General features: G+C 29.8%; 2 protein-coding genes across 3 annotated transcripts in view; one reads left to right on the forward strand and one right to left on the reverse strand.

Moving 5' to 3' along the window:
* The window catches only part of ubn2b (ubinuclein 2b), a 33,840-nt gene extending 32,861 nt beyond the window's left edge, over positions 1-979 (forward strand). For both annotated transcript variants that reach the window (XM_079814095.1, XM_079814096.1), the window contains one exon: positions 103-979. In XM_079814095.1, coding sequence (XP_079670221.1) covers positions 103-149 — 47 coding nt within the window. In that variant the 3' untranslated portion in view covers positions 150-979. The remainder of the gene's footprint in view (positions 1-102) is intronic.
* trir (telomerase RNA component interacting RNase) lies at positions 133-27,874 on the reverse strand. Its single transcript, XM_079815224.1, has 5 exons — positions 27,209-27,874; positions 26,933-27,010; positions 2,218-2,738; positions 1,968-2,139; positions 133-1,109 (listed from the first exon to the last, which is right to left on the reverse strand). The coding sequence occupies exons 1-3, from the start codon at positions 27,485-27,487 to the stop codon at positions 2,631-2,633; spliced, it is 465 nt and encodes a 154-aa protein (XP_079671350.1). The 5' UTR covers positions 27,488-27,874; the 3' UTR covers positions 133-1,109; positions 1,968-2,139; positions 2,218-2,630.
* Positions 27,875-28,000: the final 126 nt, after the last annotated feature.

Genomic DNA, 28,000 nt, shown 5'->3' on the forward strand with positions numbered 1-28,000 from the left:
ACACGCCGACCCCATGCGTCTTCTCGTTGGCCGCTTCATCCTCTTCTGTTTGCGAAACGCCGCCCGTGTTCAACCATGTGACCGCTCTCTCTATCTGTGCAGATGTCAATCAAACGCAGGGCGGAGACTTGCAGAGGAAGTCCTTATGACACCACCCAACCCCGACGGCTGGCGGATCCAGTGCCGACTGACTCCGCCCGCTTTTATGCATGATCTGCTGGCTGTCCAATGAGACGGAACTGTTTTTTATACGCATTTGAATATCATGAATAATGTATTAGTTTGAATAATGATGCGTCAGTTGTACATATGTATCAATGTTTACACAGACGGACCTAATCACTGTGGACGGGGAGGGAAACGTGCGTGTGTGTTTGCATGTTCATTAGCGCGCAGCTTCTGTAAATGAGTTTTTTAATGTGTCGAGTGTGTGTGTGTGTGTGTGTGCCTCCCTCTCTCGTGTAGGTCAGTGTCTCTGGTGCTGTTCACGAACGAAACGCCCCCTTTAAAGTCGAAACAAACTGAAAACCAAATGGCAGGCGGATGGGCGGCGATTGTAATATACTTGAACTTTCAGGATTTGTTTACTTGCGTTTCAGGACACGTGCGAAATAAAAATGCAGAAGCCTTAGTAAAAACCGGTTTTGTGATGTGTGTTTATCACATGTTCGCTCTGGGATTTTCTCTTTTGGAAAGCCTGTTTTAGTGCACATTGCAGGTGATTTTGGGTCTCAAATAGTAGTTTTGAGTACATGTGCTCGAACTGAATGCCATGTGGAGTCGCTTCAACAAACAGGTCATCAATTTAAACTCGTAGAAATATGATGATTTCTTTAATAATCACTTCCATTTCTAAGATCTTCATGGTTTTTATTAAATGAGCTGCCAGACCATAAACTCTCACTGTCGGACTAAAGTCAAGTACTATTGGCCATGACCATTCTGGCATTTAAATAAAAATAAAGATTCTTGTCTTGTTGCTTGTTTTTGATGCTGTCTATATTGCACATTGCAAGTAATTTAATATAAAATGCAGTTAAATTCTGGACAATTAGCAACAGATAAAGCAGCAAAATATGGCATAGTAGCACTATATTTACTTGTCAAAACTGACATAAACCCATATTTTGACAAAATGAGTCAGATTTATGTAATTGTAAACGTCATATTTAGTTTTAGTACTCGCACTATTTACATGTCAAAATTGAGTGCCAAAAAAAGCCAAAATTATTACAGAAAAAGTCCACATTACAACATTTAAATTAATGAATTGACTTGCCTTTTAATTATTTACATAATTTCCACTTTTCATCATGACATGTCTAAATTGATGTCATAAGTAAAAATAATGACATATGTCAGTTTTGACAAGTAAATATAGTGCTAGTATGCCATAATTTAGTTTTTTTAAATATTTGTCAATTTAGACCGTTATAATTTAGATTTTTTTAGTCATAATTTGCACTTTCAATTTAAACATTGTCATAGGTGAAAATTATGACATTGTGTACATTGACTTATGACAATGTTTAAATTGAAAGTGCAAATTATGACTAAAAAAAGCTAAATTAGAACTGTCTAAATTGACAAATTATATTTAAAAAACCTAAATTATGACGGTCTACATTTACAAAGTCAAAATTGAGTCAGTCGTCATTTTGACAGTCAAATAAAAAATACAGTGAGAATTCTGAATAAACTAAATTGAGTTGAAATTGACAATTTAAAAAAAAAATGCTTTTATATGTCAAAATTGAGTGCACACGGACGACAAGACAATTTTGATGTAAAAGTAAACACTTTAAATTATGACAGTCCACATATGACATTTAAAAAAATTAATTGACAGCCTTTTAATTATTTACATAATTTCCACATTTCATCATGACTGTAAATTGACATGATTTAAATATGTATATTTGTCAATTTTTACGTAAGTCGAAATTGACACAAGCCCACATTTTGACCAAATGACATCAATTTCAACTCGATTTAGTTTTAAACGTCATTTTTACTGTCAATTTATTCATAATACAGTGAGAATTATGAATAAAATGGGTCAAAATTTGGAAAAATTATGCAAAAATATATTTTCAATGTCAATTTTGTCATTTTGACTCAATGTATTCATAATTCTCACTGTCATAATTTAGATTATTTTAGTCAAGTTTGAGTCTAAACTGTTGGTCTGTTTAAATTGACAGTCAAAAACATGACATTGAAAGCGACGTCTACAGAAGTTATACAAAGGCGCAGATTAACTTCAGAAAGATCCGGGATGATGTGCGTTTTTGATATGGGACCCTAACTGTGGTAAAGTGTGTAAAGATGTGAGGACACACGAGCGAATCTGCGGTACTGTGACTTTAATTCCATCATCAATCGACATATTCAAGTACCAAATATGTGGAGTACAAAATATCAACAAGGTGAAGGAGATGCTCTAATGCCATGGGCTGAAGAATACACTGCAGAGAACCTCGAAAATAACCAACGGCAAACACGGCGCACAAGGTAAAACTCAATCTGCAAACAAAGACTTGAAGGAAAAGAGAGTGAGTGTGTGTGTGTGTGTGTGTGTGTGTGAGAGGATGAGGATGTGGCAGTGTGTCCACAGGAAGAGCTCCAGTCTATTTGACCAGTGGTCTGGTCTTATCATCGTCTCCACACTGATGCGCTTTATACTTTTTCACTTCTGCCATGTATTTTGTCCAGGCGTCTCCTTTCCCAGCCTCCACCTGCATTAAACACACACACACACACACACACACACACACACAGATGAGTCAAATACTACACACACTACCACTCAAACTTGGGTGTGGAAATAAAGAATATTCATATCAAAACATCTGGCATTATTTCCATCTCAGATTCACTGATGGGATCAGCATCACAACAGATGCGCTCGCTCTTCATTCACATACTACTTGTGTCTGTGTCTTTTGATTGTATTGAAAATTAAATCATAGGACTTTACTATTAATACTTCTGAAATATTGTTGCAATACGTCATACTAATCATGATCAAAATTATGATCTAAAAAGTCATACTAATGATAGTCAAAATTATGATCTAAAAAGTCATACTAATCATAGTCAAAATTATGATCTAAAAAGTCATACTAATCATGGTCAAAATTATGATCTAAAATGTCATACTAATCATAGTCAAAATTATGATCTAAAAAGTCATACTAATCATGGTCAAAATTATGATCTAAAAAGTCATGGTCAAAATTATGATCTAAAAAGTCATACTAATCATAGTCAAAATTATGATCTAAAAAGTCAGACTAATCATGGTCAAAATTATGATCTAAAAAGTCATGGTCAAAATTATGATCTAAAAAGTCATACTAATCATGGTCAAAATTATGATCTAAAAAGTCATACTAATCATAGTCAAAATTATGATCTAAAAAGTCATACTAATCATAGTCAAAATTATGATCTAAAAAGTCATACTAATCATAGTCAAAATTATGATCTAAAAAGTCATACTAATCATGGTCAAAATTATGATCTAAAACGTCATACTAATCATAGTCAAAATTATGATCTAAAAAGTCATACTAATGATGGTCAAAATTATGATCTAAAAAGTCATACTAATCATAGTCAAAATTATGATCTAAAAAGTCATACTAATCATAGTCAAAATTATGATCTAAAAAGTCATACTAATCATGGTCAAAATTATGATCTAAAAAGTCATACTAATCATAGTCAAAATTATGATCTAAAAAGTCATACTAATCATAGTCAAAATTATGATCTAAAAAGTCATACTAATCATAGTCAAAATTATGATCTAAAAAGTCATACTAATCATGGTCAAAATTATGATCTAAAACGTCATACTAATCATAGTCAAAATTATGATCTAAAAAGTCATACTAATCATGGTCAAAATTATGATCTAAAAAGTCATACTAATCATAGTCAAAATTATGATCTAAAAAGTCATACTAATCATAGTCAAAATTATGATCTAAAAAGTCATACTAATCATAGTCAAAATTATGATCTAAAAAGTCATACTAATGATGGTCAAAATTATGATCTAAAAAGTCATACTAATCATAGTCAAAATTATGATCTAAAACGTCATACTAATCATGGTCAAAATTATGATCTAAAACGTCATACTAATCATGGTCAAAATTATGATCTAAAAAGTCATACTAATCATGGTCAAAATTATGATCTAAAAAGTCATACTAATGATAGTCAAAATTATGATCTAAAAAGTCATACTAATCATGGTCAAAATTATGATCTAAAAAGTCATACTAATGATGGTCAAAATTATGATCTAAAAAGTCATACTAATGATAGTCAAAATTATGATCTAAAATGTCATGGTCAAAATTATGATCTAAAAAGTCATACTAATCATAGTCAAAATTATAATCTAAAAAGTCATACTAATCATAGTCAAAATTATGATCTAAAACGTCATACTAATCATGGTCAAAATTATGATCTAAAAAGTCATACTAATCATAGTCAAAATTATAATCTAAAAAGTCATACTAATGATGGTCAAAATTATGATCTAAAAAGTCATACTAATGATGGTCAAAATTATGATCTAAAACGTCATGGTCAAAATTATGATCTAAAACGTCATACTAATCATGGTCAAAATTATGATCTAAAAAGTCATACTAATCATAGTCAAAATTATAATCTAAAAAGTCATACTAATCATGGTCAAAATTATGATCTAAAAAGTCATACTAATGATGGTCAAAATTATGATCTAAAACGTCATGGTCAAAATTATGATCTAAAAAGTCATACTAATGATGGTCAAAATTATGATCTAAAAAGTCATACTAATGATGGTCAAAATTATGATCTAAAACGTCATACTAATCATGGTCAAAATTATGATCTAAAAAGTCATACTAATGATAGTCAAAATTATGATCTAAAAAGTCATACTAATCATGGTCAAAATTATGATCTAAAACGTCATGGTCAAAATTATGATCTAAAAAGTCATGGTCAAAATTATGATCTAAAAAGTCATACTAATCATAGTCAAAATTATGATCTAAAAAGTCAGACTAATCATGGTCAAAATTATGATCTAAAAAGTCATACTAATCATAGTCAAAATTATGATCTAAAAAGTCATACTAATCATGGTCAAAATTATGATCTAAAACGTCATACTAATCATAGTCAAAATTATGATCTAAAAAGTCATACTAATGATGGTCAAAATTATGATCTAAAAAGTCATACTAATCATAGTCAAAATTATGATCTAAAAAGTCATACTAATCATAGTCAAAATTATGATCTAAAAAGTCATACTAATCATGGTCAAAATTATGATCTAAAAAGTCATACTAATCATAGTCAAAATTATGATCTAAAAAGTCATACTAATCATAGTCAAAATTATGATCTAAAAAGTCATACTAATCATAGTCAAAATTATGATCTAAAAAGTCATACTAATCATGGTCAAAATTATGATCTAAAACGTCATACTAATCATAGTCAAAATTATGATCTAAAAAGTCATACTAATCATGGTCAAAATTATGATCTAAAAAGTCATACTAATCATAGTCAAAATTATGATCTAAAAAGTCATACTAATCATAGTCAAAATTATGATCTAAAAAGTCATACTAATCATAGTCAAAATTATGATCTAAAAAGTCATACTAATGATGGTCAAAATTATGATCTAAAAAGTCATACTAATCATAGTCAAAATTATGATCTAAAAAGTCATACTAATCATGGTCAAAATTATGATCTAAAACGTCATACTAATCATGGTCAAAATTATGATCTAAAACGTCATACTAATAATAGTCAAAATTATGATCTAAAAAGTCATACTAATGATGGTCAAAATTATGATCTAAAAAGTCATACTAATCATAGTCAAAATTATGATCTAAAACGTCATACTAATCATGGTCAAAATTATGATCTAAAACGTCATACTAATCATGGTCAAAATTATGATCTAAAACGTCATACTAATCATGGTCAAAATTATGATCTAAAAAGTCATACTAATCATGGTCAAAATTATGATCTAAAAAGTCATACTAATGATAGTCAAAATTATGATCTAAAAAGTCATACTAATCATGGTCAAAATTATGATCTAAAAAGTCATACTAATGATAGTCAAAATTATGATCTAAAAAGTCATACTAATCATAGTCAAAATTATGATCTAAAAAGTCATACTAATCATAGTCAAAATTATGATCTAAAAAGTCATACTAATGATAGTCAAAATTATGATCTAAAAAGTCATACTAATCATGGTCAAAATTATGATCTAAAAAGTCATACTAATCATAGTCAAAATTATGATCTAAAAAGTCATACTAATGATAGTCAAAATTATGATCTAAAACGTCATACTAATCATGATCAAAATTATGATCTAAAAAGTCATACTAATGATAGTCAAAATTATGATCTAAAAAGTCATACTAATCATGGTCAAAATTATGATCTAAAAAGTCATACTAATGATGGTCAAAATTATGATCTAAAAAGTCATACTAATGATGGTCAAAATTATGATCTAAAAAGTCATACTAATCATGGTCAAAATTATGATCTAAAAAGTCATACTAATGATGGTCAAAATTATGATCTAAAAAGTCATACTAATGATAGTCAAAATTATGATCTAAAATGTCATGGTCAAAATTATGATCTAAAAAGTCATACTAATCATAGTCAAAATTATAATCTAAAAAGTCATACTAATCATAGTCAAAATTATGATCTAAAACGTCATACTAATCATGGTCAAAATTATGATCTAAAAAGTCATACTAATCATAGTCAAAATTATAATCTAAAAAGTCATACTAATGATGGTCAAAATTATGATCTAAAAAGTCATACTAATGATGGTCAAAATTATGATCTAAAACGTCATGGTCAAAATTATGATCTAAAACGTCATACTAATCATGGTCAAAATTATGATCTAAAAAGTCATACTAATCATAGTCAAAATTATAATCTAAAAAGTCATACTAATCATGGTCAAAATTATGATCTAAAAAGTCATACTAATGATGGTCAAAATTATGATCTAAAACGTCATGGTCAAAATTATGATCTAAAAAGTCATACTAATGATGGTCAAAATTATGATCTAAAAAGTCATACTAATGATGGTCAAAATTATGATCTAAAACGTCATACTAATCATGGTCAAAATTATGATCTAAAAAGTCATACTAATGATAGTCAAAATTATGATCTAAAAAGTCATACTAATCATGGTCAAAATTATGATCTAAAACGTCATGGTCAAAATTATGATCTAAAAAGTCATACTAATGATGGTCAAAATTATGATCTAAAAAGTCATACTAATGATAGTCAAAATTATGATCTAAAACGTCATGGTCAAAATTATGATCTAAAAAGTCATACTAATGATGGTCAAAATTATGATCTAAAACGTCATGGTCAAAATTATGATCTAAAAAGTCATACTAATGATGGTCAAAATTATGATCTAAAACGTCATGGTCAAAATTATGATCTAAAACGTCATACTAATCATGGTCAAAATTATGATCTAAAAAGTCATACTAATCATAGTCAAAATTATAATCTAAAAAGTCATACTAATCATAGTCAAAATTATAATCTAAAAAGTCATACTAATGATAGTCAAAATTATAATCTAAAAAGTCATACTAATGATGGTCAAAATTATGATCTAAAAAGTCATACTAATGATGGTCAAAATTATGATCTAAAAAGTCATACTAATGATGGTCAAAATTATGATCTAAAACGTCATACTAATCATGATCAAAATTATGATCTAAAACGTCATGGTCAAAATTATGATCTAAAAAGTCATACTAATGATGGTCAAAATTATGATCTAAAACGTCATGGTCAAAATTATGATCTAAAAAGTCATAGTCAAAATTATGATCTAAAAAGTCATACTAATCATGGTCAAAATAATGATCTAAAAAGTCATAGTCAAAATTATGATCTAAAAAGTCATACTAATCATGGTCAAAATTATGATCTAAAAAGTCATAGTCAAAATTATGATCTAAAAAGTCATACTAATCATGGTCAAAATTATGATCTAAAAAGTCATACTAATCATGGTCAAAATAATGATCTAAAAAGTCATAGTCAAAATTATGATCTAAAACGTCATACTAATCATGGTCAAAATTATGATCTAAAAAGTCATAGTCAAAATTATGATCTAAAAAGTCATACTAATCATGGTCAAAATTATGATCTAAAAAGTCATAGTCAAAATTATGATCTAAAAAGTCATAGTCAAAATTATGATCTAAAAAGTCATACTAATCATGGTCAAAATTATGATCTAAAAAGTCATACTAATCATGGTCAAAATTATGATCTAAAAAGTCATAGTCAAAATTATGATCTAAAAAGTCATAGTCAAAATTATGATCTAAAAAGTCATACTAATCATGGTCAAAATAATGATCTAAAACGTCATAGTCAAAATTATGATCTAAAAAGTCATAGTCAAAATTATGATCTAAAAAGTCATACTAATCATGGTCAAAATAATGATCTAAAACGTCATACTAATCATGGTCAAAATTATGATCTAAAAAGTCATAGTCAAAATTATGATCTAAAAAGTCATACTAATCATGGTCAAAATTATGATCTAAAAAGTCATAGTCAAAATTATGATCTAAAACGTCATACTAATCATGGTCAAAATTATGATCTAAAAAGTCATAGTCAAAATTATGATCTAAAACGTCATACTAATCATGGTCAAAATTATGATCTAAAACGTCATACTAATCATGGTCAAAATTATGATCTAAAAAGTCATACTAATCATGGTCAAAATTATGATCTAAAACGTCATACTAATCATGGTCAAAATTATGATCTAAAAAGTCATACTAATCATGGTCAAAATTATGATCTAAAAAGTCATACTAATGATAGTCAAAATTATAATCTAAAAAGTCATACTAATCATGGTCAAAATTATGATCTAAAAAGTCATACTAATCATGGTCAAAATTATGATCTAAAACGTCATACTAATCATGGTCAAAATAATGATCTAAAAAGTCATAGTCAAAATTATGATCTAAAAAGTCATACTAATCATGGTCAAAATTATGATCTAAAAAGTCATACTAATCATAGTCAAAATTATGATCTAAAAAGTCATACTAATCATAGTCAAAATTATGATCTAAAAAGTCATACTAATCATGGTCAAAATTATGATCTAAAAAGTCATACTAATCATAGTCAAAATTATGATCTAAAAAGTCATACTAATCATAGTCAAAATTATGATCTAAAAAGTCATACTAATCATAGTCAAAATTATGATCTAAAAAGTCATACTAATCATGGTCAAAATTATGATCTAAAACGTCATACTAATCATAGTCAAAATTATGATCTAAAAAGTCATACTAATCATGGTCAAAATTATGATCTAAAAAGTCATACTAATCATAGTCAAAATTATGATCTAAAAAGTCATACTAATCATAGTCAAAATTATGATCTAAAAAGTCATACTAATCATAGTCAAAATTATGATCTAAAAAGTCATACTAATGATGGTCAAAATTATGATCTAAAAAGTCATACTAATCATAGTCAAAATTATGATCTAAAACGTCATACTAATCATGGTCAAAATTATGATCTAAAACGTCATACTAATCATGGTCAAAATTATGATCTAAAAAGTCATACTAATCATGGTCAAAATTATGATCTAAAAAGTCATACTAATGATAGTCAAAATTATGATCTAAAAAGTCATACTAATCATGGTCAAAATTATGATCTAAAAAGTCATACTAATGATAGTCAAAATTATGATCTAAAAAGTCATACTAATCATAGTCAAAATTATGATCTAAAAAGTCATACTAATCATAGTCAAAATTATGATCTAAAAAGTCATACTAATGATAGTCAAAATTATGATCTAAAAAGTCATACTAATCATGGTCAAAATTATGATCTAAAAAGTCATACTAATCATAGTCAAAATTATGATCTAAAAAGTCATACTAATGATAGTCAAAATTATGATCTAAAACGTCATACTAATCATGATCAAAATTATGATCTAAAAAGTCATACTAATGATAGTCAAAATTATGATCTAAAAAGTCATACTAATCATGGTCAAAATTATGATCTAAAAAGTCATACTAATGATGGTCAAAATTATGATCTAAAAAGTCATACTAATGATGGTCAAAATTATGATCTAAAAAGTCATACTAATCATGGTCAAAATTATGATCTAAAAAGTCATACTAATGATGGTCAAAATTATGATCTAAAAAGTCATACTAATGATAGTCAAAATTATGATCTAAAATGTCATGGTCAAAATTATGATCTAAAAAGTCATACTAATCATAGTCAAAATTATAATCTAAAAAGTCATACTAATCATAGTCAAAATTATGATCTAAAACGTCATACTAATCATGGTCAAAATTATGATCTAAAAAGTCATACTAATCATAGTCAAAATTATAATCTAAAAAGTCATACTAATGATGGTCAAAATTATGATCTAAAAAGTCATACTAATGATGGTCAAAATTATGATCTAAAACGTCATGGTCAAAATTATGATCTAAAACGTCATACTAATCATGGTCAAAATTATGATCTAAAAAGTCATACTAATCATAGTCAAAATTATAATCTAAAAAGTCATACTAATCATGGTCAAAATTATGATCTAAAAAGTCATACTAATGATGGTCAAAATTATGATCTAAAACGTCATGGTCAAAATTATGATCTAAAAAGTCATACTAATGATGGTCAAAATTATGATCTAAAAAGTCATACTAATGATGGTCAAAATTATGATCTAAAACGTCATACTAATCATGGTCAAAATTATGATCTAAAAAGTCATACTAATGATAGTCAAAATTATGATCTAAAAAGTCATACTAATCATGGTCAAAATTATGATCTAAAACGTCATGGTCAAAATTATGATCTAAAAAGTCATGGTCAAAATTATGATCTAAAAAGTCATACTAATCATAGTCAAAATTATGATCTAAAAAGTCAGACTAATCATGGTCAAAATTATGATCTAAAAAGTCATACTAATCATAGTCAAAATTATGATCTAAAAAGTCATACTAATCATGGTCAAAATTATGATCTAAAACGTCATACTAATCATAGTCAAAATTATGATCTAAAAAGTCATACTAATGATGGTCAAAATTATGATCTAAAAAGTCATACTAATCATAGTCAAAATTATGATCTAAAAAGTCATACTAATCATAGTCAAAATTATGATCTAAAAAGTCATACTAATCATGGTCAAAATTATGATCTAAAAAGTCATACTAATCATAGTCAAAATTATGATCTAAAAAGTCATACTAATCATAGTCAAAATTATGATCTAAAAAGTCATACTAATCATAGTCAAAATTATGATCTAAAAAGTCATACTAATCATGGTCAAAATTATGATCTAAAACGTCATACTAATCATAGTCAAAATTATGATCTAAAAAGTCATACTAATCATGGTCAAAATTATGATCTAAAAAGTCATACTAATCATAGTCAAAATTATGATCTAAAAAGTCATACTAATCATAGTCAAAATTATGATCTAAAAAGTCATACTAATCATAGTCAAAATTATGATCTAAAAAGTCATACTAATGATGGTCAAAATTATGATCTAAAAAGTCATACTAATCATAGTCAAAATTATGATCTAAAACGTCATACTAATCATGGTCAAAATTATGATCTAAAACGTCATACTAATCATGGTCAAAATTATGATCTAAAAAGTCATACTAATCATGGTCAAAATTATGATCTAAAAAGTCATACTAATGATAGTCAAAATTATGATCTAAAAAGTCATACTAATCATGGTCAAAATTATGATCTAAAAAGTCATACTAATGATAGTCAAAATTATGATCTAAAAAGTCATACTAATCATAGTCAAAATTATGATCTAAAAAGTCATACTAATCATAGTCAAAATTATGATCTAAAAAGTCATACTAATGATAGTCAAAATTATGATCTAAAAAGTCATACTAATCATGGTCAAAATTATGATCTAAAAAGTCATACTAATCATAGTCAAAATTATGATCTAAAAAGTCATACTAATGATAGTCAAAATTATGATCTAAAACGTCATACTAATCATGATCAAAATTATGATCTAAAAAGTCATACTAATGATAGTCAAAATTATGATCTAAAAAGTCATACTAATCATGGTCAAAATTATGATCTAAAAAGTCATACTAATGATGGTCAAAATTATGATCTAAAAAGTCATACTAATGATGGTCAAAATTATGATCTAAAAAGTCATACTAATCATGGTCAAAATTATGATCTAAAAAGTCATACTAATGATGGTCAAAATTATGATCTAAAAAGTCATACTAATGATAGTCAAAATTATGATCTAAAATGTCATGGTCAAAATTATGATCTAAAAAGTCATACTAATCATAGTCAAAATTATAATCTAAAAAGTCATACTAATCATAGTCAAAATTATGATCTAAAACGTCATACTAATCATGGTCAAAATTATGATCTAAAAAGTCATACTAATCATAGTCAAAATTATAATCTAAAAAGTCATACTAATGATGGTCAAAATTATGATCTAAAAAGTCATACTAATGATGGTCAAAATTATGATCTAAAACGTCATGGTCAAAATTATGATCTAAAACGTCATACTAATCATGGTCAAAATTATGATCTAAAAAGTCATACTAATCATAGTCAAAATTATAATCTAAAAAGTCATACTAATCATGGTCAAAATTATGATCTAAAAAGTCATACTAATGATGGTCAAAATTATGATCTAAAACGTCATGGTCAAAATTATGATCTAAAAAGTCATACTAATGATGGTCAAAATTATGATCTAAAAAGTCATACTAATGATGGTCAAAATTATGATCTAAAACGTCATACTAATCATGGTCAAAATTATGATCTAAAAAGTCATACTAATGATAGTCAAAATTATGATCTAAAAAGTCATACTAATCATGGTCAAAATTATGATCTAAAACGTCATGGTCAAAATTATGATCTAAAAAGTCATACTAATGATGGTCAAAATTATGATCTAAAAAGTCATACTAATGATAGTCAAAATTATGATCTAAAACGTCATGGTCAAAATTATGATCTAAAAAGTCATACTAATGATGGTCAAAATTATGATCTAAAACGTCATGGTCAAAATTATGATCTAAAAAGTCATACTAATGATGGTCAAAATTATGATCTAAAACGTCATGGTCAAAATTATGATCTAAAACGTCATACTAATCATGGTCAAAATTATGATCTAAAAAGTCATACTAATCATAGTCAAAATTATAATCTAAAAAGTCATACTAATCATAGTCAAAATTATAATCTAAAAAGTCATACTAATGATAGTCAAAATTATAATCTAAAAAGTCATACTAATGATGGTCAAAATTATGATCTAAAAAGTCATACTAATGATGGTCAAAATTATGATCTAAAAAGTCATACTAATGATGGTCAAAATTATGATCTAAAACGTCATACTAATCATGATCAAAATTATGATCTAAAACGTCATGGTCAAAATTATGATCTAAAAAGTCATACTAATGATGGTCAAAATTATGATCTAAAACGTCATGGTCAAAATTATGATCTAAAAAGTCATAGTCAAAATTATGATCTAAAAAGTCATACTAATCATGGTCAAAATAATGATCTAAAAAGTCATAGTCAAAATTATGATCTAAAAAGTCATACTAATCATGGTCAAAATTATGATCTAAAAAGTCATAGTCAAAATTATGATCTAAAAAGTCATACTAATCATGGTCAAAATTATGATCTAAAAAGTCATACTAATCATGGTCAAAATAATGATCTAAAAAGTCATAGTCAAAATTATGATCTAAAACGTCATACTAATCATGGTCAAAATTATGATCTAAAAAGTCATAGTCAAAATTATGATCTAAAAAGTCATACTAATCATGGTCAAAATTATGATCTAAAAAGTCATAGTCAAAATTATGATCTAAAAAGTCATAGTCAAAATTATGATCTAAAAAGTCATACTAATCATGGTCAAAATTATGATCTAAAAAGTCATACTAATCATGGTCAAAATTATGATCTAAAAAGTCATAGTCAAAATTATGATCTAAAAAGTCATAGTCAAAATTATGATCTAAAAAGTCATACTAATCATGGTCAAAATAATGATCTAAAACGTCATAGTCAAAATTATGATCTAAAAAGTCATAGTCAAAATTATGATCTAAAAAGTCATACTAATCATGGTCAAAATAATGATCTAAAACGTCATACTAATCATGGTCAAAATTATGATCTAAAAAGTCATAGTCAAAATTATGATCTAAAAAGTCATACTAATCATGGTCAAAATTATGATCTAAAAAGTCATAGTCAAAATTATGATCTAAAACGTCATACTAATCATGGTCAAAATTATGATCTAAAAAGTCATAGTCAAAATTATGATCTAAAACGTCATACTAATCATGGTCAAAATTATGATCTAAAACGTCATACTAATCATGGTCAAAATTATGATCTAAAAAGTCATACTAATCATGGTCAAAATTATGATCTAAAACGTCATACTAATCATGGTCAAAATTATGATCTAAAAAGTCATACTAATCATGGTCAAAATTATGATCTAAAAAGTCATACTAATGATAGTCAAAATTATAATCTAAAAAGTCATACTAATCATGGTCAAAATTATGATCTAAAAAGTCATACTAATCATGGTCAAAATTATGATCTAAAACGTCATACTAATCATGATCAAAATTATGATCTAAAAAGTCATACTAATCATGGTCAAAATTATGATCTAAAAAGTCATACTAATGATGGTCAAAATTATGATCTAAAACGTCATACTAATCATGGTCAAAATTATGATCTAAAACGTCATACTAATGATGATCAAAATTATGATCTAAAAAGTCATACTAATGATAGTCAAAATTATGATCTAAAAAGTCATACTAATCATGATCAAAATTATGATCTAAAAAGTCATACTAATGATAGTCAAAATTATGATCTAAAACGTCATACTAATCATGATCAAAATTATGATCTAAAAAGTCATACTAATGATAGTCAAAATTATGATCTAAAACGTCATACTAATCATGGTCAAAATTATGATCTAAAAAGTCATACTAATCATGATCAAAATTATGATCTAAAAAGTCATACTAATGATAGTCAAAATTATGATCTAAAAAGTCATACTAATCATGATCAAAATTATGATCTAAAAAGTCATACTAATCATGGTCAAAATTATGATCTAAAAAGTCATACTAATGATAGTCAAAATTATGATCTAAAAAGTCATAGTCAAAATTATGATCTAAAAAGTCATACTAATGATGGTCAAAATTATGATCTAAAAAGTCATACTAATCATGGTCAAAATTATGATCTAAAAAGTCATACTAATGATGGTCAAAATTATGATCTAAAAAGTCATACTAATGATGGTCAAAATTATGATCTAAAAAGTCATACTAATCATGGTCAAAATTATGATCTAAAAAGTCATAGTCAAAATTATGATCTAAAAAGTCATACTAATCATAGTCAAAATTATAATCTAAAACGTCATACTAATCATGGTCAAAATTATGATCTAAAAAGTCATACTAATCATAGTCAAAATTATAATCTAAAAAGTCATACTAATGATGGTCAAAATTATGATCTAAAAAGTCATACTAATGATGGTCAAAATTATGATCTAAAACGTCATGGTCAAAATTATGATCTAAAACGTCATACTAATCATGGTCAAAATTATAATCTAAAAAGTCATACTAATCATGGTCAAAATTATGATCTAAAAAGTCATACTAATCATAGTCAAAATTATAATCTAAAAAGTCATACTAATCATGGTCAAAATTATGATCTAAAACGTCATACTAATCATGGTCAAAATTATGATCTAAAACGTCATACTATTCATAGTCAAAATTATGATCTAAAAAGTCATACTAATCATGGTCAAAATTATGATCTAAAAAGTCATACTAATCATAGTCAAAATTATAATCTAAAAAGTCATACTAATGATGGTCAAAATTATGATCTAAAAAGTCATACTAATGATGGTCAAAATTATGATCTAAAAAGTCATACTAATGATGGTCAAAATTATGATCTAAAACGTCATGGTCAAAATTATGATCTAAAACGTCATACTAATCATGGTCAAAATTATGATCTAAAAAGTCATACTAATCATAGTCAAAATTATAATCTAAAAAGTCATACTAATCATAGTCAAAATTATGATCTAAAACGTCATACTAATCATAGTCAAAATTATGATCTAAAACGTCATGGTCAAAATTATGATCTAAAAAGTCATACTAATCATGGTCAAAATTATGATCTAAAAAGTCATAGTCAAAATTATGATCTAAAAAGTCATACTAATCATAGTCAAAATTATGATCTAAAAAGTCATACTAATGATGGTCAAAATTATGATCTAAAAAGTCATAGTCAAAATTATGATCTAAAAAGTCATACTAATCATGATCAAAATTATGATCTAAAAAGTCATAGTCAAAATTATGATCTAAAAAGTCATACTAATCATGATCAAAATTATGATCTAAAAAGTCATACTAATCATGGTCAAAATTATGATCTAAAACGTCATACTAATGATGGTCAAAATTATGATCTAAAAAGTCATACTAATCATGGTCAAAATTATGATCTAAAACGTCATACTAATCATGATCAAAATTATGATCTAAAAAGTCATACTAATCATGGTCAAAATTATGACCTAAAAAGTCATACTAATCATGGTCAAAATTATGATCTAAAATGTCATACTAATGATAGTCAAAATTATGATCTAAAAAGTCATACTAATCATGGTCAAAATTATGATCTAAAAAGTCATACTAATCATAGTCAAAATTATGATCTAAAAAGTCATACTAATCATGGTCAAAATTATGATCTAAAATGTCATACTAATGATGGTCAAAATTATGATCTAAAAAGTCATACTAATCATGGTCAAAATAATGATCTAAAAAGTCATACTAATCATAGTCAAAATTATGATCTAAAACGTCATACTAATCATAGTCAAAATTATGATCTAAAACGTCATACTAATCATAGTCAAAATTATGATCTAAAAAGTCATACTAATCATAGTCAAAATTATGATCTAAAAAGTCATACTAATCATAGTCAAAATTATGATCTAAAAAGTCATGGTCAAAATTATGATCTAAAAAGTCATGGTCAAAATTATGATCTAAAAAGTCATGGTCAAAATTATGATCTAAAAAGTCATACTAATCATAGTCAAAATTATGATCTAAAAAGTCATACTAATCATAGTCAAAATTATGATCTAAAAAGTCATACTAATCATAGTCAAAATTATGATCTAAAAAGTCATACTAATCATGGTCAAAATTATGATCTAAAAAGTCATGGTCAAAATTATGATCTAAAAAGTCATACTAATCATAGTCAAAATTATGATCTAAAAAGTCAGACTAATCATGGTCAAAATTATGATCTAAAAAGTCATGGTCAAAATTATGATCTAAAAAGTCATACTAATCATGGTCAAAATTATGATCTAAAAAGTCAGACTAATCATGGTCAAAATTATGATCTAAAAAGTCATGGTCAAAATTATGATCTAAAAAGTCATACTAATCATAGTCAAAATTATGATCTAAAAAGTCATACTAATCATAGTCAAAATTATGATCTAAAAAGTCATACTAATCATAGTCAAAATTATGATCTAAAAAGTCATACTAATCATGGTCAAAATTATGATCTAAAAAGTCATACTAATCATAGTCAAAATTATGATCTAAAAAGTCATACTAATGATGGTCAAAATTATGATCTAAAAAGTCATACTAATCATAGTCAAAATTATGATCTAAAAAGTCATACTAATCATGGTCAAAATTATGATCTAAAAAGTCATACTAATCATAGTCAAAATTATGATCTAAAAAGTCATACTAATCATGGTCAAAATTATGATCTAAAAAGTCATACTAATGATAGTCAAAATTATGATCTAAAAAGTCATACTAATGATGGTCAAAATTATGATCTAAAAAGTCATACTAATCATGATCAAAATTATGATCTAAAAAGTCATACTAATCATGATCAAAATTATGATCTAAAACGTCATACTAATCATGGTCAAAATTATGATCTAAAACGTCATACTTATGATGGTCAAAATTATGATCTAAAAAGTCATGGTGAAAATTATGATCTAAAACGTCACACTAATCATAGTCAAAATTATGATCTAAAACGTCATACTATTCATAGTCAAAATTATGATCTAAAACGTCATACTAATCATGGTCAAAATTATGATCTAAAACGTCATACTATTCATAGTCAAAATTATGATCTAAAACGTCATACTATTCATAGTCAAAATTATGATCTAAAACGTCATACTAATCATTGTCAAAATTATGATCTAAAAAGTCATGGTGAAAATTATGATCTAAAACGTCATACTAATCATAGTCAAAATTATGATCTAAAACGTCATACTAATCATGGTCAAAATTATGATCTAAAAAGTCATGGTGAAAATTATGATCTAAAACGTCATACTAATCAGTCAAAATTATGATCTAAAACGTCATACTAATCATAGTCAAAATTATGATCTAAAACGTCATACTAATCATTGTCAAAATTATGATCTAAAAAGTCATGGTGAAAATTATGATCTAAAACGTCATACTAATCAGTCAAAATTATGATCTAAAACGTCATACTAATCATGGTCAAAATTATGATCTAAAACGTCATACTAATCATAGTCAAAATTATGATCTAAAACGTCATACTAATCATAGTCAAAATTATGATCTAAAAAGTCATACTAATCATGGTCAAAATTATGATCTAAAAAGTCATACTAATCATGGTCAAAATTATGATCTAAAAAGTCATACTAATCATGGTCAAAATTATGATCTAAAAAGTCATACTAATCATGATCAAAATTATGATCTAAAAAGTCATACTAATCATGGTCAAAATTATGATCTAAAACGTCATACTAATGATGGTCAAAATTATGATCTAAAACGTTATACTAATGATGGTCAAAATTATGATCTAAAACGTCATACTAATCAGTCAAAATTATGATCTAAAACGTCATACTAATGATAGTCAAAATTATGATCTAAAAAGTCATACTAATCATGGTCAAAATTATGATCTAAAACGTCATACTAATGATGGTCAAAATTATGATCTAAAACGTTATACTAATGATGGTCAAAATTATGATCTAAAACGTCATACTAATCAGTCAAAATTATGATCTAAAACGTCATACTAATCATAGTCAAAATTATGATCTAAAACGTTATACTAATCATGGTCAAAATTATGATCTAAAAAGTCATACTAATCATGGTCAAAATTATGATCTAAAAAGTCATACTAATCATGGTCAAAATTATGATCTAAAAAGTCATACTAATCATGGTCAAAATTATGATCTAAAACGTCATACTAATCATGGTCAAAATTATGATCTAAAACGTCATACTAATCATGGTCAAAATTATGATCTAAAACGTCATACTAATCATGGTCAAAATTATGATCTAAAAAGTCATACTAATGATGGTCAAAATTATGATCTAAAAAGTCATACTAATCATGGTCAAAATTATGATCTAAAAAGTCATACTAATCATGGTCAAAATTATGATCTAAAACATCATACTAATCATGGTCAAAATTATGATCTAAAAAGTCATACTAATCATGGTCAAAATTATGATCTAAAAAGTCATACTAATCATGGTCAAAATTATGATCTAAAACGTTATACTAATGATGGTCAAAATTATGATCTAAAACTAATCATGGTCAAAATTATGATCTAAAACGTTATACTAATGATGGTCAAAATTATGATCTAAAACTAATCATGGTCAAAATTATGATCTAAAACTAATCATGGTCAAAATTATGATCTAAAACGTCATACTAATGTAAGGCTGGGCGATATGGCTGAAAACTTTATCACGATATATTCATATCGGTCAATATCGATAATTATTTATATTTTTTATGAACTACTTAAAATAAGGACCAGGAGAAAAATATTTTCCATATAAACATTTTCACACTCTGATTATAATCCCCTCAGTTATAAAGGCAGAAATGTATGACAAATGTTAATGACAAATCAAAAAAAGTCAATTTTATGAGAAAGTTTAAATCTTATAATTATGATTTAGTATGTAATAATCTCAGCTATAACATCACAAGTATAACTTAGCATGTCATCATTAAGTTTTATTAAAGCATAATTTTTTATGTGGAAGAAATTTGCTTCCATACACAACTGCCGCAAACCCACAAAAAAAAAAAAAAAACGTTTTCCAGAGTGAACGCAAAAAATAAAGCAGATCGTTGTTGTCGCATAGCAACTGTTCATTAAAGGCACAATATGTAAGATGTTTGGATTAATATATACTAAAAAAACACTACAACAATGTTTTATATTTTGTTGAATTATTCCAAATGTTTCCAAGAATTTTTAAATCCAGAGAAATAAGCACTTTTAACCAGGCACCGGCGCCTTCACCTTGTTTTTTTCTTATTGCGAAAGAGATTCAAAATAATCTGTCGATTTTGGTCATTCAGGCAAGTGTTATACATCATTATAACCGGTTACGTTTCTACTTTTATTTGTGTACACTCACAATAAAAACAAAATGTTGTGCTTTTTGCTAAATAAAGAAAACAAACAAGATGCGCGATCTGCAGCCTCTCTCTCAAAAAAGTCCAATCTGATACTCTTCAGAAAATGAACTGTAACTTAGTGAATACTTGTCACACAAACATGAGACACATGTCTAAAGAAACGTTGAAATGTCAGGTTTTAAATCATATCGCAAGCACATTCTCCGTTTATGTAATCTGTTTGAGAAGAGAGAGATGTCAGTCGTTTAAGAGCGCCTTTATTACCCACTAATGTGCGCACGCTCTTCTGAGATTCAAATACTGACACAATCCTGCGAGTATCTTCGCCCACATCGACTCGCATAAACACATCAAGTTCAGTGCGTGTACTTTACATCGTTTTAAGAGCCACGGATCCAGCCGAGGATTGTGAGGTAAGTTTATTCTGTTAGCGTCTGTGAATATTAAACCGCAAAAGATCGTTTAAATATGAATCCTGCTGCGACATAAAATGACTGTTTATGTTGTATGACTCTTTGGTCTTGTTGCGGTTGGAGTGGAAGATACAGATTCTGTGGACGGGTATCTTTTATACACAAAATGAGCACCGTCTTAAAGTGACAGGACTAATCTCTGAGGCAGAATACTCGCTGGATGGTAGAGGATCAAATACTTATTTCACTCAATCAAATGCAAATCAGTTTATAAACTTTACATAATGTGTTTTTTTGGTTGATATTCTGTCTCTATCCATTAAAATAAACCTACCATTAAAATGATAGCCCTTTCATTTCTTTGAAAGTGGGCAAATTGACTAAATCAGCAAGGGATACAAATAACGCCTTTTGCTGAACTCGCTCTTCTCCATTATCCCATCACACATCAGTAAAGCATCTAACGCGTGTTTAATAATAAAGTGTTTATCGGTTAGGGGTCGGTGAACAGACATGCGCCGATTTAGAGACAGTTAAAGGGAGTGGGTCCAATATCATTGGTCTTAAAAATGGATGGGTCTTGTCCCACCCACATACGATGGCTCTGACGCTAGTGATGCACCGATCATGATTTTACATGGCCGATTCCGATGCCGATTTTTTTCAAGAAAACTGGCCGATTCCGATACCGATTTTTTTTTACACAATACAGTAATGAAAGTATACATGAACAAGATTTTTATTTGGTATTTAACAGGCTAAATTGGCTTTTGGCTAATGAAAACAAGTCCGCAATCTGAAATTAACGGGAAATTTAATTGGAAATTAAAAGGCTGAAAGGTGAAATTAAAGGCTACAACTGCATATTTTGCAATCCAAACAAAGATGTTACTTAAATCAGCATTTGTTTATAAATTCAGTGTAAAGAAAAAAAGTCTTTACCAGTGAAATTAAATAAAACCAAAGTAGATAATTGTTCCAAAATGTTAAATCAAATGTTTAGTGCAACGAAAAAAACTAAGAAGCTACAGCAGGTGCTTTTTAAATCAAATTAAGTCAATGTAATTTTAAGGTAAAATAAAAGGTAACACTTTAGAATAATGGTCATTAGTTAACATTAGTTAATGTATTAACTACCATGAACAAATACAGGAATAAATGTACTGCTCATAGTTAGTTCATCTTTGTTAACGTTAGTTAATATAAATCCAGCTGTTCATGGTTTGTTCATGTTAGTTCACAGTGCATTAACTAACGTTAACAAGATTTTAATAATGCAGTTCTCTCATTAGTAAATGTTGAAATTAACAAAGATTAATAAACGCTTTATAAGTGCAGTTCATTATTAGTTAATGTTAACTAATGTAGTTAACTAATGACCATTATTCTAAAGTGTTACCAAATATAAATGATCATCCTATAGGCTACAGAACTGATAGTATTTAATTTCTAAAGTGCATGCATGTTCTCCTTTAGGCTACAAAAAGAAGTATTTCGGCTTTGTCACAAGTTAGTCTGTTTCGTTCTCATCCGATCCAACACGTGAGAATCTGAGCTGAACAAACTCTCACTATCTGCGCTTGTGCAGGCGCGGAGAGGTGAGCTCGCGCAACTTCAGCTCGCGCAGGAAAGCGGCTCTTCATTCCCTTCAGCGGATCTCGTCTCTTCCCTCAGTTCTCCAGTTTCCGTTTGTAACACACAAGTGACATGTTCGCGAATGATTGCAATATAGGCGTATGTGCACGCAGGCGCACTTCTGGATAAATCGGCAGAAAAATACAAAGAAAACCGGCCAGTTGCCGATCGCACGCTAGAAGCAAAAACCGGCCGGTTCCGGTTTTTGGCCGGTCAACCGGTGCATCCCTATCTGACTCCCATGGTTTGGATACATTCATGGACAGAAAACTAAATCAAGCGTAGTGTTAGTTCTGGCAGATCACGCATCAGCTGATCACGTCTACTTATAGGAACACGACGTCCATCACAGCACTCATATATAAGCTCCTTCAGTACTATCAGCAGCTATCATGTTCTCCAGAGCTCATTTGCCCTCCTCCATCCCCAGCTCCACCTCTCATCCAGTCAGGATTTGGCATCTGATTCCCCCTTGAATAAGACTAAATTCCCCGAATAATTTTGCACATTTAATGTCATCATTAATACTATCTGCAATACATTGTGTTGGTTCTGTTTACCCTAAGGGGGGGCTATTGCTGCTCATGGATGCGCAGGGAGTTCTTGCCTAGAGCCGAACCATACCGGCCAATCCAAACTATATGCTAATTGTGTATCATCTTTGACGATAGTGGTTCTGACAGAATTATTGTTCTACAGCTCAACAGTTAGTCTTATTGTTTAAATCTCATTTTCTTGATTTACAGCGAGTACCATGTTTATTTCATAGTTTGGCTGGTCCTGCGACTTATAGTCCGGTGTAGAGCCCGACCGATATATCGGCTTTCCAAACTATCTGTATCGGCATTTATGATGGCCGATAAATGAATATTTAAAAGAAAAAAGAAACGGACAAAACACCGCTCAAACACATTGAGTGTTGGCGTTTCAAACACATTGAGTGTTGGCGTTTCAAACACATTGAGTGTTGGCGTTTCAAACACATTGAGTGTTGGCGTTTCAAACACATTGAGTGTTGGCGTTTCAAACACATTGAGTGTTGGCGTTTCAAACACATTGAGTGTTGGCGTTTGTTATTTTATTTTTTATATATATATATATATATATATAGGCTGATATATCGGAATATCAGATTTTTAAATGACAAAATATTTGTATTGGTATCAGCCTTAAAATCCTTTATTGGTCGGGCTCTAGTCCGGTGCGACTTATATCAAAATGAATTCATACTGACTGACAAGAATAAACATTCAGCTACGTCTACAGCCGCGAGAGGGAGCTCTATGCTGCTCCTGTAGCCTATCCCTGAAAACCTGTTAACTGAAATAAAGACAACTGAGAAAGACTGAACACAAACAAAATGCCCCCCAAAAAGAAAATCCTATTCTGCAAATTTCAAACTGCAGGTAACGTTAGTCAAATATGCAGCCGAAAACGGCAATCGAGCAGCAGAAAGAAAGTTTGGAGTGAGTGAGAAACTTGTGAGGGACTGGCGAAAAGCAGAGGTTACTTTAACTGTAATGAAGAAAACAAAGAAAGCTAATCGCGGACTGAAAGCAAGATGGCCAGAGCTGGAGGAGCGAGTCCACAGATGGGTGCTGGAACAACGCTCTGCTGATTGAGACAAACGCTGTGAGAATGAGAACTTAACAGAGGCCGAAATCATGTACTCCTGTAAAACCTTCCCTATACACGCCTTCACTGGACTATATCACACAATACAAACACCAGCAAGAGGGAGATTAATTAAATAAATCGCTACACAAATATATCAGAAGCTGTCATTTAGTCTTAATGTCTCGCGGTCTTGCTATTTTGTTTTTTTTAACAATTACATTTTGGGCTAAAAGTGTGGACACACTTTAAGCATTACTGCGTTTTGCAACTGGGCAAACGTTACTGGACATGTAACGAGTAAAACATTAGTGAAAATTGATTAGTAATGCCTTACACTACTGCGTTACAGCAAAAAGTAATGTTACTGTAATGCATTACTTTTGTAACGTGCTACTCCCAACACTGATTACCCCACATACTCATGAGCGGCGGCAGTGGCATAATAAAAGCTCTGCGAAATCAAGGGGTTTTGAATAAGAGACGGAAAAATTACATATTGTGCCTTTAAGTCGGGACTAGCATGCGTCCGAAATCACAAACTGAGCAGATACTACATTTTAATTTACTTTACAACCGCTAAAAAGTGTGTTCTGTAAATATTAGGGCTGTCAAAAGATTAATCGCGATTAATCGCATCCAAAATAAAAGTTTGTGTTTACATAATATATGTGTGTACACTCTGTTAATTATTATTTATATATAAATACACACACATTCATGTATATATTTAAGAAATATTTGCATGTATATACATTTATATAATCTATAATATATATAAATATAAATGTTTTATATATAAAAATAATATTTTTTTCTTAAATATATACATGCTTGTGTGTGTATTTATATAGAAATAATAATTAACAGAGTACACACACATATATATTATCTAAACACAAACTTTTATTTTGGATGCGATTAATCTTTTGACAGCCCTAGTATATAGTGGTGAGTATGAATAAAATCCAGATGTACTACATTCGCCGTGTTGTTACTATTAGATGACCCACCACTGCCATACATAAACCCTCTCCTGTGGCCTCATGGGATAATAAAGTGTCCATCGAAAGAAGTAGATCCGGTTACTTTTTGCCTAGTGTGTGTATTCAGACGCGACTCTGCCTGCATACTGTTTATTCACATACTATATAGGCTGAGTTCACTCAATGTCGTAATTACGAGATGACAACTCGGAGCTGTTCCTCGGACTGATGCGTTTCTATGCCAACACTAATCCTGCCTTCACGTGCTCTCGGAGATTTGACAATTCCCACTTCTGAAGTCGTGATTACGAGCTAATCGCATTCAAATTTCGAAAGTGGTGGGCGTTCATGTGCAATTTTTACCTAGGAAACTCGTATTTACGTTAAAGGTTAACTTTTAAATAAACTTTTGCTGATAATTTACTCACCCCCAGGTCATCCAAGATGTCCATGTCTTTCTTTCTGCAGTCGAAAAGAAACTAAGGTTTTGGATGAAAATATTCCAGGATTGTTCTCCATATAATGGACTTCAATGGGCTCCAAACGGTTCAAATGACAGTTTCAGTGCAGCTTCAAAGTGCTTTAAACGACACCAGATGATGAATAAGGGTCTTATCTAGACAAACCATCAGTTTCTGAGAGAAACCCAGCAGTATTTATGCTATTATTTTACCTCTTATCAGACGAACGTGATCCTCTCTGAGCTCAGCCATAACTTCCGCTTAGTGAGGTCAAAATACGAGCCTGATCATAGATATATCGATCGTAGATGCCTCATTCCACTGATCCGTGCAGGCGCTAATGAGGCATCTACGTATATATCTATGATCAGGCTCGTATTTTGACCTCACTAAGCGGAAGTTATGGCAGAGCTCAGAGATGATCACGCTCGTCTGATAAGAGGTAAAATAATAGCATAAATACTGCTGGGTTTCTCTCAGAAACTGATGGTTTGTCTAGATAAGACCCTTATTCATCATCTGGTGTCGTTTAAAGCCCTTTGAAGCTGCACTGAAACTGTCATTTGAACCGTTTGGAGCCCATTGAAGTCCATTATATGGAGAAAAACCCTGGACTGTTTTCATCCAAAACCTTAATTTCTTTTCGACTGCAGAAAGAAAGACATGGACATCTTGGATGACATGGGGGTGAGGAAATTATCAGCAAAAGTTTATTTAAAAGCGAACTAATCATTTAATTCCGAGAGCACATGAAGGCAAAGTCGGCAAATCCCCAGTTCACACATTGTAGAGTACCACGAAGACGCTTTTTACAAGTCGTAATCTCGTAAATCCGACATGGCGTGAACGCACCTTATGGTAGATACCGTGTGACTGAATGACAATGAGTGTGTAGGATATTGTTGTTTCTCACCTCGGAGTCCAGTTTCTGTTTCTTGGCCACCATCCCGGTCTTGAGGGCCAAACGCGCGCCTCCCCTCCGCTTGCCCACCTGAGTTAATAAGGGAACAGACTCAGAGCGTTACACGGGCTTTAGGAAGCGGCCAGGACCCTGTGTGTGTGTGTGTGTGTGTGTGTGTGTGTGTGTGTGTGTGTGTGTGTGTGTGTGTGTGTGTGTGTGTGTGTGTGTGTGTGTGTGTGTGTGTGTGTGTGTTACACTAATGTAAAGCGCCTCCACTGCCGCCCTTACAATGCTGCTCATGCTAACAGGCTTCTTGTCCTGAGCCGCTTCAGGACTCTTCGTCTTCTCCTCCTCCTCGGTCTCCCTCTTCCTCTTCTCCTCCTCCTCCATCTTCTTCTTGAACATCTCCATGAAGCTGCCGTCGTTGGCGAAGGCGTTGGCCGCTTTGGGCGCCCCGTGGGCCGGGCTGCTGCCGCCGGACTCCCCGCTGCCGCTGGAGGAGCTGGAGGACTGGCGGTGCCGGTGGCGATGGTGGTGTTTGTCGGATTTATGCTGCCTTTTCTCCATCGTGTTGATGTTTAATAAAACAATAAACAACCCTTTCACATTCAGGCCTGTGATTTTACAGGTCCGTGTTTCTGCACTAAAGTGAAGTGATAAAGAATGACTCGCAAACGCACGTTATAAAGACGAAAATCAAATAATAATAAGCGCGTTTGTCTTAAACTGTGAGCGTAAAGTATCGCCGCGTAAACAAAAACACCTTTAACGACGAACGCGATTTATCGAGCCGCGAGTCCGTATGTGATTATGATCGCAGATCGGGCGGATTGTGGGATGAATCGGCAGGATTTCGGGGTTTAATCCCGATGTTTTTCCGCACAGTTTAGGTTTATTTCAGTGCCGCTCCGCCATATTGCATTTCATCTGCAGTCAGCGCTCGTACGTTTGAGTGACACACCGCCGCCGCCTGCAGGCCGGAAGAAGAACTGCAGCGCCTCTTCTTCTTCTGGTGTTTTATGGCGGTAATTGCAGCGATAATCTTTCGAAATAATACAATATTAACTGTAACATATAATA

Source organism: Gobio gobio (genome assembly GCF_949357685.1).
Source record: "Gobio gobio genome assembly, chromosome: 1".
NCBI classification, from domain to species: Eukaryota; Metazoa; Chordata; class Actinopteri; order Cypriniformes; family Gobionidae; genus Gobio; species Gobio gobio.